The 13,494-nt window shown below is 39.5% G+C and overlaps 1 protein-coding gene across 1 annotated transcript in view; it reads right to left on the minus strand.

The window, feature by feature from the left end:
* The window catches only part of LONP2 (lon peptidase 2, peroxisomal), an 81,530-nt gene that overhangs the window by 40,073 nt on the left and 27,963 nt on the right, over positions 1–13,494 (minus strand). Inside the window, exon 8 of the mRNA XM_040253588.1 lies at positions 9,193–9,334. Coding sequence (XP_040109522.1) covers positions 9,193–9,334 — 142 coding nt within the window. The remainder of the gene's footprint in view (positions 1–9,192; positions 9,335–13,494) is intronic.

The raw sequence follows: 13,494 nt of genomic DNA on the forward strand, positions 1-13,494 counted from the left end.
AAACCTTAAGGTAAACTGTTGAATCCACGGAGTGACACATTTTATAGTGTCAATTTTTCAGCTATCAAACCTCTGCTTCTTCTCAAAGCCTTAGAGTGAGGGCTTCCATGGCTCAACTCATCCATAGAAAGGAGCAGATTTCAGGAATGACCAGAGCTGTTTTTGCTCTCTTCTCATTAAAAGTTATCTCTATGTAAACCCCAAACTATAATCCCTACCTATGCAGAAAGACTGGGAATGGAAACAGCTGTGATATGACATTTTATTCTCAGGGATGTGAAGTCAGCACAGTGATTAAACTATGGGAAGGGGTGTATGCCGAGAACTGTTCTTCAATAACTGTTTCTGGCAAGAGAAGAACTACAGATATTTGTTAGGTAACCCAGGAATATACTCCACATATTATACATGACGAGGCAACTATCATCTCTAAGTATGATATTAATGGTATGGTGATACTTCTGTATCTTTTAGGGGTAGATGCTAAAGTATTTGTGAAGAGATATGATGTCTGATTTAATTTGATTCAAAATAAGTAAGAATGGGATGAAGGAGAATGGGTAGGAACAGACAAAACAAGATTGGCCATGAGGGACTTCCCTAGCAAGCCGGTGGTTAAGAGTCTGCCATCCAATGCAGGAGTCACAGGTTCAATCCCTGGTCGGGGAACCCAGATCCCACGTGCTGTGGGGCAACTGAGCAATGCAACTCCTGGGCTTGCACACTCTAGAGCCCAAGTGAGCCTGCGTGCCACAACTAGAGAGCCTTCACGCCACAACAAAGACCCAGCACAGTCAAAAACAAAAACAACACTGGCCATGAGATGGCAATTGTTAAAGCAAGTGACAAATTTTATGGTTAATTATACTATTTTCTCAACTTTTGTTACAGTTATATTTTTTCACAACAAAAGTAAAAAAATAAAGTACAATAAAATAACTAAAATCAACTCTGGAAGTCACACACAAGCACTACAGAAATTAAATCAGTGATAACGACAAAGTTGAGAAAAATGTCCAGAACATAGAAAACGGTCCTTAGAAGGCAGAAAGGCTATGTAGAGGACAGATATGGGAAAAAATAACAATATCCAATTCATACCTAATTGATGTAACTAAAGAGGTGGTCTCAGCAAATGTAATTAAAGAAATAACCAAGAAAATATTCCAGAAGACTCAACACTACAGTCTGAAAAGCCTTAGACTCCTCTTGTGCAATAATAAATGACAGAACATTATTAGGATAACACCTACAGAATTTTCAAGCATAATTATGACTTCTTTAAAGGGTTTTAATAGTATTTCATTACACAGGATACATGTAGCAACACATAGGATACAATGGGTAACAAAGTGAATACCTGTGAACCCACAGTTGTGACTACCTCTGTATTTTGTGTCTAGATCAGGGCTCATCAAAGGGAATGTTTAGAAAAGCCCCCTGAAGTGCAAGTAGAAAATATGAGTCCATATATTCATCTTTATGTGTCTATAAATACCAGAAAGAAATTAGTTTTTAAAATATTTACTACAAGAAGTAATGCCCTCACTTGAAATACACATCACAGACATATGAGATAGTCTAAGAGAGGAGCAGAACTCCCATAACATAATGGGCTGATGTGGGGTCCTCACTCATCTGCTTTAATTGTGATCATAGTACAATGGCAGTCCATGTTTTCCTGATTCAGTAGTTTTATAGAATACAAATGGATGATGGAGTGTTTAAAAAGATTTCTGCAACATATCATCAAAGATAATAGAGGCAAAACTGTGAACAGTAAGAAAACAACAGGAGTTGACACTTATTTCTGGAATAAGCTTCGACAGACACAGTACAAAATAAAATAAAAACAATTACCTAATTAAAATCCATCATTTTCCCCCAAAATAACTGCTTAACCTTTAAAAATGAATTCTGTATGGGCTGCATGTATAAATACCTAACATTAGTACAATGGCATATATATGTTATGTTTATGCTGCATATTTAGCTTTAGTTACAGAGTGACTTGTATCCCCTCAATGTATAATTGGAAAAAGGGTCTTTAAGGAGGTTATTAAGGTTAGAAAAGGCCATCAAGGGTGGGTCTCTTATCCAATATGACTGGTGTCCTTATAAGAGAGGGGAAGAGATGAGGCATGCAGGAGCACAGAGAAAAGGTCATCTGAGACACACAGTGAGAAGGCGGCATCTTCTCAAGGCGGCATAAGTCACAGACCTGAGGAAAAGTCAAACCTGCCAACACCTTGATTTTGGACTTCAAGCTTTCAGAACTGTGAGAAAATACATATGTTTGCCTTTTTTTTTTTTTTTTTAAGAAATCCAGTCTGTGGGATTTTGCTATGGCAGCTTTAGCACACTGTGTTGTTCAGTAGTGAAGTTGGGCCTCTCTGCAACCCCATGGACTGCAGCATGCCAGCATTCCCTGTCCTTTACTACCTCCCCGACTTTGCTCAAACTCTTTGTTCATTGAGTTGGTGATGCCATCCAACCATCCCTTTCCCTGTCATTCCCTTCTCTTTCGGCCTTCAATCTTTCCCACCATCAGGGTCTTTTCCAGTGAGTTGGCTCATTATGAAAGTATTGGAGCTTCAGTTTCAGCATCAGTCCTTTCAATGAATATTTAGGGTTGATTTCCTTTAGGATTGACTGGTTTGATCTCCTTGCTGTCCAAGGGACTCCCAAGTCTTATCCAGAACCACAATTTGAAAACATCAGTTCTTTGGCACTTGGCCTTCTTTATGTTCCAGCTCTCACATCTGTACATGACTACTGGAAAAACCATAGCTTTGGCTACATGGACCTTTGTTGGTAAAGTGATATCTCTGCTTTTTAATAAGCTGTTTAGGTTTGTCACAGCTTTTCTTCCAAGAAGCAAGCATCTTTTAATTTAATGGCTGCAGTCAACATCTGCAGTGATTTTGGAGCCCCAGAAAATAAAATCTGTCACTGCTTCCACTTTTTCCCCGTCTATTTGCCATGAAGTGATGGGACTGGATGCCATAATCTTAGTTTTTTGAATGCTGAGTTTGAAACCAGCTTTTTCACTCTCCTCTTTCACCCTCATCAAGAGGCTTTTCAGTTCCTCTTCACTTTCTGCCTTTAGAGGGGTGTCATCTGCATATCTGAGGTTCTTGATACTTCTCCTGACAATTCTGATTCCAGCTCGAGATTCACCCAGCCTAGCATTTCTCACAATGTACTCTGCATGTAAGTTATATAGGCAGGGTAACAACATACAGCCTTCTTGTACTACTTTCCCAATTTGGAATCAGTCAGTTGTTCCACGTCCAGTTCTGTTACTTCTTGACTTGCATACAGGTTTTTCAGGAAACGGTTAAGGTGGCCTGATACTTCCATCTCTTTAAGAATTTTCCATAGTCTGCTGTGATCCACATAATCAAAGGATTTTGCACAGACAGTGAAGCAGATGGATTATATTCTTTGCAGCCAAAGATGGAGAAGCTCTATACAGTCAGCAAAAACAAGACATGGAGCTGACTGTGGCTCAGATCATGAGCTCCTCAATGTAAAATTCAGCCTTAAGTTGGAGAAAGTAGGAAAAACCCCTCGGTCATTCAGTTATGATCTAAATCAAATCCATTATGATTATACAGTGGAGGTGATAAATAGATTCAAGGGATTAGGTCTGGTAGACAGAATGACTGAAGAAGTATGGACAGAAGTTTGTAACCTTGTACAGGAGGCAGTGACCAAAACATCCCAAAGAAAAAGAAATCCAAGAAGGCAAAGTGATTGTCTGAAGAGGTTTTATAAATAGCTGAGGAAAACAGAGAAGTGAAAGGCAAGGGAGAAAGAAAAAGATAAACCTAACTGAATGCAGAGTTCCAGAGAATAGCAAAGAGAGATAAGAAATGAAAAATGCAAACAAATAGCGGAAGACAGCAGAATGGGAAAGACTAGAAATCTCTTCAAGAAAACTGTAGATATTAAAGGAACGTTTCATGCAAGGATGGACACCATAAAGGACAGAACCAGTAAGGACCTAATAGAAGCAAAAGAGATTGAGAAAAGGTGGCAAGAATACACCAAAGAACTATACAAAAAAGGTCTTAATGACTCAGATAACCATAGTGGTGTGGTCACTCATCTAGAGCCAGACATCCTGGAGTGTAAAGTCAACTGGGCATTAAGAAGCATGACTATGAACAGTTAGTGGAGGTGACAGAAATCCAGCTGAGCTATTTCAAATACTAAAAGTTGATGTAGATAAAGTGCTGCACTAAATATGCCAGCAAATTTGGAAAATTCAGCAGTGGCCACAGAACTGGAAAGATCAGTTTTTATTTCAATCCCAAAGAAGGGCAATGCCAGAGAATGTTCAAACTACCATACAATGGTGCTCATCTGGCATGCTAGCAAGGTTATGCTCAAAATCCTTCAAGCTAGGTCTCAGTAGTATATGAACCAAGAACTTCCAGATGTATGAGCTGGGTTTAGAAAAGACAAAGGAACCAGAGATCACATTGCCAACACTTGGATCGTGGAGAAGGTAAGGGGATTCCAGAAAAACATCTACTTCTGCTTTACAGTTTACAAACTGTTTTTACATGTATTCTTCTTGCTTTAATATGCTGTGAGGCATGAGAAATTCTTACTGAGGATTTGGGCAGGTGGGGAGGAGAATGCCAGGGATCAAGCCCCTTGGTTCTTCCATATCTGCATCTTGCTTCACTCTACAGCACCACAGTCAAACTGATGCTATTAGTCACTAAACCTCAGAGATAAGCATCCAACCCAGGGTGGCGCTTAAAGGTATCTTTTGAGGTTTTTGTATTTTTAGTTTAGAATATTAATAAATCAATTGCCAAAAGAGCAACTATCAAGTTCTATGTCAGAAAATATCAATATGTCAGCTACTCATCATCAAACATCAAGTCAACAAACATTACTGAATCGCTACAAAGCACTAGGTGAACACTTAAAATATACAGTCAAACAAACATAGGGAGGTTTATTCCTCTCCTACTACTTCTGAAGCTGTCTTTGGTACACTTGTTTCACAATTCCCAGAGACAGTCTGTTGGGAAATCTAACTATCAGGGAATCCACCTTAAGTTCTTTTCAACAAGGTTAACAGTGTGTGTCTAATGAGAGAATCTGTTATATTATCTGAAAAATGCTCCAATTAAAGTCTTCAAGTCTTAAGTCAGCACCTAAGAAACAACTAAAATCTTAAATAATGTTCATTATTCTATCATTCATAGTACTGATTAGTAAACTAGTTACTGAGACAAAGGAGAACTGTTTTTGAATAAAAACAAGCAAATATCAAACCAAATAAAACTCTTATCTCCAAACCCTGGGGCTTTTAAAGTGAGGTAACTATGCCTCTTATTGTCCAAAGAGGCCCCACTTCTAAGACTAAAAGAGAATGCAATTAAGAATTAGGCATAACCAGGAGTGTCCCATGCAAAACAGAATGTATGGTCTCCCTACTTGTAAGGCACGTCTCAGTCCATCCTGTCCTCAGGAGATTACAACAACAGAAAAGAATCAGGAAGCCAGAGGGAACTCAAAGCAAGGAAATAAAGAAAAAAAAAAAAAAAAACTTTCACAAAGCAAGTTTTCCCTCAGTTTTAAAAACCAATTTGAATATTAATATTATTTTACATAAACCACGGTAAAGAGTGGGGCAGAAGTGGTAAAATACGGAGGACTGGTTAAAGTAAACTTAAGAAGCAGTCAGATGCCAGACCCCTTCCCCTATCCCAGTAAAGTACTGGGATTCCCTTAAGAACCTAAACCAGCAGGCCCCTGCGCAGGTGACACAGCACAGCTGACCAGAGTACACACTCTACTGAAAACAGCAGCTCAGGTGAGTGCACGCATCTGGGATGCTGAACGCTTCCCCTACGTGGCTCCCAGGGGCTGGCAGCTGGGCCTTCATTCTCAAGCCAAGAGACTTGCAGAGTCTTCCCTAAGAAATCTGACCAGCCTCAAAAAAAGACCTAAAGTTATTGACACATGAGGTTCCCCAATCAAATATATTAGTCAGATGACCTACCCTGAAAATCGTATAAACCCTCTCTAGGTCAGGAAGCAACAGTTAGAAGTGGACATGGAAACAACAGACTGGTTCCAAATAGGAAAAGAAGTACGTCAAGGCTGTATATTGTCACCTGCTTATTTAACTTCTATGCAGAGTACATCATGAGAAACACTGGACTGGAAGAAACACAAGCTGGAATCAAGACTGCCGGGAGAAATATCAATAACCTCAGATATGCAGATGACACCACCCTTATGGCAGAAAGTGAAGAGGAACTCAAAAGCCTCTTGATGAAAATAAAAGAGGAGAGTGAAAAAGTTGGCTTAAAGCTCAACATTCAGAAAACAAAGATCATGGCATCCGGTCCCATCACTTCATGGGAAATAGATGGGGAAACAGTAGAAACAGTGTCAGACTTTATTTTTGGGGACTCCAAAATCACTGCAGATGGTGACTACAGCCATGAAATTAAAAGACACTTACTCCTTGGAAGAAAAGTTATGACCAACCTAGATAGGATATTCAAAAGCAGAGACATTACTTTGCCGACTAAGGTCTGTCTAGTCAAGGCTGTGGTTTTTCCAGTGGTCATGTATGGATGCGAGAGTTGGACTGTGAAGAAGGCTGAGTGCCAAAGAATTGATGCTTTTGAACTGTGGTGTTGGAGAAGACTCTTGAGGGTACCTCAGACTGCAAGAAGATCCAACCAGTCCATTCTGAAGGAGATCAACCCTGGGATTTCTTTGGAAGGAATGATGCTAAAGCTGAAGCTCCAGTACTTTGGCCACCTCACGCGAAGAGTTGACTCACTGGAAAAGACTCTGATGCTGGGAGGGACTGGGGGCAGGAGAAGAAGGGAACGACCAAGGATGAGATGGCTGGATGGCATCACGGACTCGATGGACGTGAGTACGAGTGAACTCGGGGAGATGGTGATGGACAGGGAGGCCTGGCGTGCTGCAATTCATGGGGTCGCAAAGAATCGGACACGACTGAGCGACTGAACTGAACTGAACTGAACATACTTATAGCTTCCAATCAGCTTTTTAAAATCCTATTAAATATGAATGGGGCTTCCCTGATGGCTCAATGGTAAAGAATCCATCTGCTAAGCAGCAGAGGCAGGTTCAATCCCTGGGTTGGGATGATCCCCTGGAGAAAGAAATGGCAACCAATTCCAATATTCTTGCCTGGAAAATCCCATGGACAGAGGAGCCTGGTGGGCTACAGTCCATGGGGTTGCCAAGAGTTGGACAGGACTTAGTGACCAACCAATCAACTAATTTTATATATGAACAGACAAAACTGTCAGACATCTAATGAAAGATTCTAATATAAAAGACAGAGACCAGAAAAAATATATGTAATGAATAGACAAATGAAGCTTTAGAGCAAAGAAAGAAAAAAATTTTCTTGATCTATTAGTATTTTTCTCACAGAGATAAAAGGACATTTTACAACTATGTAACAAGAGCAAGATACTATTTTAAAAAATGCAGAGAAGTTAAAAAAAGGGGGGGGGCGGTTCTCTGAAATGACAAACTCAGAGAAGGATTAAAAGATAAAGCTGAGGAAGTCTTCAGAGGAAGTAGAGCAAAACATAAAAAAGGTGAGTAATAGGAGAGATAAGAAAATTAAAGATCTAACATCAATTAATAGGAGTTCCCCAAAAGTGAAGAAGAATCACCAACAAAAAGGTTCAAGAAAATTTTATAGAAATAAAAGGAGAGGATTTTTCAATACAAAGAGTCTTCAAAGCATCAGCGAAAATGGAAACAAAGAGACTCATGCCATGGCAGATTAGTTAATCTTCAGAACACTGGGATAAAGTGGAGATCTGAAAAGTTTTCAGAGAGTAAAACAAGTCACAAAAGACAGGACTGCAACAGCTTTGTTTCATCAACAGCAACAACGAAGACTGGAAAACAAAGGAGAAATTGTCTTTAAAAGTTTGCAGGAAGATTACTTCTACCCGGAATTCTACACCCAGTCAAACTACCAATCAAGTATGAGAGAACCACAAAGACATTTTCTGATATTTAAAGTTGAAAAATGTTTACATTCAGGCTTTCTCAGGAAGCTACTGAGGGACTAACACCAGGACAATGAGAGAATAAATCAGAACAGAGGAAGACATGGGCTACAGGAATCAGGAAACCCAAAATGGGGGAGGTGAAGAGTGACCCTCGGACCACAGCTCCGTGCCCGGGGGGTGGGAACGACCAATTTAGATTGGAGGCTTACGAAAGACAAAATCGATAAAACAGAAAGTGTTTGAAAGTCTCCCAACAAGAATTAGATAGCTGGTGAAAGTAAACAAAAGAAACAAGACAATCATTAACTTCAAAAAGATTTTTAAAAACACAAAAAAACACAAAAGACAGAAAAAGAAGAGTGATCCTGGTTCACATGGTTCAGCTGTGAAAAGCACTTATATAACCGTAACAGTGCAAACACTCAACAATGACTTAACAAAATCAGGATACAACTTATATTGGGAGGTTGGAAGTATAAGCAAGCAAACTCATCTCCTACAGAAAGGAATCCACAGATAACACCCAAACCCCTAAAATCAAGAAAGCAATACAGCCACACTATCTCAAGAACGAACTAAAAGTCAGAGGGTCAAAGTGCAGAAAAGGAAAATAAGGAACCCCAAGGACGAGACTTGCTTGCTGTTTTTTGTAACAATCTTATAGAATTGCTATTCTCTAAACAATAAGAATGCATAAAATTTTATTAAACTAAACTGATAAAAAGAAACAAGAATTATTAGAAAAAGAACAAAGAAAATCCCTAAGACATTTTAAACGATCAGATGGCTTCAGATTTTAGTTTGTATCAAAGTATTTTTCCCATGACTAAACCCACATCAATGTATTGCATGTGTGCGTGCTAAGTCGCTTTGGCCACGTCTGACTGCAGCCCTCTGGACTGCAGCCCACCAGGCTCCTCTGTTCATGGGACTGTCCAGGTAAGAGTACCAGTGTGGGTTGCCATGGCCTCCTCCAGGGGCTCTTCCCGATCCAGGGATGGAACCCAAGTTTGCAGGTGGGTTCTTTACCACTATCACACCTGGGAGATCCACATGAATGTATATGTTCCCTCAATATGATCATCTACTCTTACCCACACTTTTCCAGTGTGAGTAAAGATGGAGACCTTGTAAATCTTACCTCAAGCAGAGCTGCTGCAGGATCACCCTGCAGACTTTTTCCTAGTTTGTCCACTTCATCTAACAGGAACACTGGGTTGTTTACCCCTACAGTCTTCAAGCCATTAATTATCCGGCCAGGCATGCTGCCAACATAGGTGCGCCTGCAGAAGGCAAGCCACAGATTAGCAACAGAGAGATGGCAGGAGGCAGGCACAGCATCACTTACAAATCAAAGTTCTGGATCAGGAAAAAGTTATTTAGTTACCATAGGAATATAGTAAAGAGATACTATAAATTTTAAAAGCTCTGTGATACATCAAAGAAGCATCAGATTCAATTCTTATTTTCTATTTAATTCTGGCTGTAAATTACCCATGATATTGGAAGCACTGTATCTAATTTTTACCACTTAGTGAAAATGAAAAAAATTATACTTTAGTCACATAGTTACGATTCTTACACTTCCAAGATTCCAAAACATCCAGAAAGCCCTATGAATTTAATTCCCATATTTTTCATAGCTTTTCCGGGCACCTTTCTGGCACTTCCCAAACCCCAACATAACTGTCTTTTTACAGTCTGAAAAGGCTGACTTGGGGCTGGCTAAAACATTATCACCATATTCATGGAGGAAATTAGAACTGGTTCAAAGGTCCACTCAAAATACTTGCAGACCCCACCCAAAAAAAGAGAAAAATTCCAACTTTTTTATTTTCATAGACAATAATTTGTTACACATAGTAGTAAGAGGAACTGGGACCAACAGTATTTATAGAAAAATGTCATTAATTCTGGCCTTTTGAATAAAACTGTGTTCACTCTATATACACCAACTGGCATAACTAAGCTCAGCCAGACATTTGGTTGTGCATTCAAATGTTAGAGGCTGCTTTAACATATCTGAACAAAAATCAGCTACATAACTGACAGATGCAGAGCATGACACAAAATAAAAATATGTTTGTCAAACTAAAAACAGTACCTTTTTTACAAAGCCAGCGAAACTTTATTTTAAGTAGCAATTTCCTGATTTTAATTATAACCCTACAGCCTAAGCCATGAGAAATCAAATGCTGTTTGTGAAGAGGCATGAAAGGGTGAGAGCCTGCAAGAAAGAAACCAAGGACAAGTGGAACAGCGGCCATATCTCATGATCTGCACAAAGCCGGCTCACGGAGCAATCCTGCCACATGACTGGTATAAAGTAGGACAGAGTAAATAGTGACCTTTGAAAAGACAAGAAAGCCTCAAGAATATCGTAGGAATGCTTTTCATCTGGGGGAGTGATTGAGGCCCTGGAACCAGATACAATAAACACTGTCCGGTTATAATGAGGAGTTAGCACATTCAAGACTTCAGAACAGGATATAGGAATGACAAGACTCATAAGTAATAAGTTCTCTGAAATTCTCTCTCTGGAGAACTGACAGATTTGTCAGCCTTCTGTGAATAAGCAAGGAAGGGAAATTAACAAAAAAACCTCAAAGCTCATTTCTCTCAAAGTGTCATTTTTTTCTGCATTAATTTCTTTTCCTTTCCTTACTGTTTTTGATAGGCAGATTTCAAAACCAAGTCCTGACAATTCTAGACCTACAGTCATGGAGAGAAAATAATATTCTAGACAGCTGCCCTTTCTAAAGAAGCAGCAGAAATCTTAGTACTAGTCATAGTATACAAACAACTCCTCCTAGGCTTTCTACTGCTTCCCAGAACCTAGAAGATAAGGTCCAAACTCCTCAGTCTGGAATTCAAGGTTCTTCACAATCCAGTCCCCACCACCAGCTTTCCAACCACAATTGAGGTTCTATTAATATCCTTTACACTTTTTTTTTACCTTTGTTAATATGGCTGTGTTCCTGCTCTTAATACCCTCCCTGCCTATGTAAATCTCAGAGATCCTACTAAACTCTTCCTGACCACCTCTCACAAAGGGATCTTTCCAATAATGCAATGTCTGCAGCATGTACTGGCCCTATAGTTCTCCTGATTCATACTTAAGACCTAGGTTTCATCCATGGGTACCAAGCATATGGCCTCCTCTAAAGAGCCAGTGAGCACTCTGATAACAGAAAGTGGGTCTTAATACAGATTAGATACTGCATATAGAGCTGTAAGATCGTTTCCCAAATAGAAGCCTCTATTTGCTTAAAGACACCAGATCAATGACGCCAGGACCCAAAATATCTATGACCACTGTTAAGGTCGTACAAGTCTCTGAGTACTGCTTTGCATAAATAATATGACCCAAGCCTCAGTTTCCTCATCTGCTAAAATGGGGATAATAGTAGTACCAACCTGATAAATTATATGAGATCACAAGAAACTATTATAGGTAAAGCACACAGCCCAATGCCTGGCACACAGTAAGCTTTTAAAAGATGTAATTGTAACTGTTATTTTAATAGCTACTTTAAGTCCACTTGTAATTTCCTGGAAAAAGATACAAAGGCAGGTGCCAGTACACCAAATTTGGGTCCCATTTCAATGTCTGTCTCACAGAAGCAACTCATAATTGTCTTTTCATAGTGAAACCGAGCCCCCATGACCAAGTTCCCTTACTGAGTTAATGATTAATCTATTATCCAAAACTTTATTCCTTTTCTTGTCCCCTCTGACCTCAATCCTGCACTAATGCAACACTGACCAACCAGAGTCAGATGACTGTGGTATCGATAACATCGCCAGTGTACTGAAATAGCTGTTATAAATCTCATTGTTTAACATACAACTCAGGTTGCTTCTCCAGGGCAAGGAGCCCCAAGCCATAGACCACCTGGCCAGAGAATCATAAACCAGAGACATTCAGACTCTTGAAACTACAATTAAGAAATGTCACGCAACGATAATTAACCCCAGCCTCTTTGTTCCCCACCTTTAGAAAAACCCCTTGCTCAAAGATCAAGTGGAACTGGATCTGAGGCTTGTCTCCCACAGGATTGCTGGGCACCCTGCAACGAACCCTTCCTTTGCTACAAACCTGCTGTCAGAGTTCGGCTTTCTGAGCCATGGGCACATGAGCCTTTTGCTCAGTTACAGCAGCCCCAAGAGCATTCAATGCCCCTAGAGCTCCTCCATCACAGGTGACATCCCCAAATGTGTACCACTAATCTAGATGTCAAATCAAGACAACTGTGAGCAGAGCCTGTGAGCTATGTAAAGTATCTGTAATGTGCCTGCGTTTCGCTAGAAGGTATGGGTAGCATGCAATTCACTGACTGAAGTTACAGAATATACTACGACTAAACCTTTGGACTAAACCTGATGCTGGGAAAGATTGAGGGCAGAAGGAAAAGGGGACGAGAGGATGAGATGGTTGGATGGCATCACCGACTCAATGGACATGGGTTTGGGTGGGCTCCGGGAGTTGGCGATGGACAGGGATGCCTGGCGTGCTGTGGTTCATGGGGTAGCAAAGAGCTGGACATGACTGAGCGACTGAACTGAAATGAAACCTTTGTAATATGAATAAATACACAAAAATGTTCTCTTTCAACAAACAAACACAAATATTTTTTAAAAAATAGCATCCTGAGAAACTACAGAGGTAGAAAATAAATGATTTTACAAATTGTAACCTTTTTGAGGGCAAAATACTCTCTTTCGAGGGCAAAATACTTCTTCCTTATGATACAACATCTAGAAAGCAATATAGTACAATACAAGAAAGTTTGAGGACATTTTCCTTTTATTTTTCTAAGAATGTATAGCTCCATTACTTATTATTCAGCCTGAATATGTAACTATCTGGGAGTTTTTCTCAAAATTAAATGATACACGTGAACTTGAAAATATATAGATCCACAGTTGTAATTGTTACATACGCTTATTGTTGTAATTGTTCATAGGCTTATCAGGACAATTCAACCAGTGTATGAGATACAAAAATGCCTACACAGTTCAAAATTTTAAGTGACAAGATTAGCATTCTTAATTTTCCCAAAAGCAATCTGTATTATGCTTGAGAAAACAACTATATAAAATTACAATATCATCTACTTACGGCTGCACAGTAATCAACTATTTTACTATATTGCATCATCTCTCAGTTCAGTTCAGTTTAGTCGTGCATCATCTCTAGATATAGTCAAATCAAATCCAATGTAGTCCAAGAGGCTGGTCATTCTGTCACTGCCAAGGATATCTAAACATTAGGAATAAGGGGTGTCTTTCCTTACTTCTTTTCCAGAATGTAGAGAGGGAGAAAAAAACGGCATTTTCCCATCAATTTTTTCATGCCTATCCAATGAAGGAGCACTTATGGGCTACAAGACAAACTACTAAAGTGATGTTCACAAACAATTTAAAGTAATATACAAAGTTT

Source organism: Oryx dammah, unplaced genomic scaffold (genome assembly GCF_014754425.2).
Source record: "Oryx dammah isolate SB20612 unplaced genomic scaffold, SCBI_Odam_1.1 HiC_scaffold_13, whole genome shotgun sequence".
Classification (NCBI taxonomy): Eukaryota; Metazoa; Chordata; class Mammalia; order Artiodactyla; family Bovidae; genus Oryx; species Oryx dammah.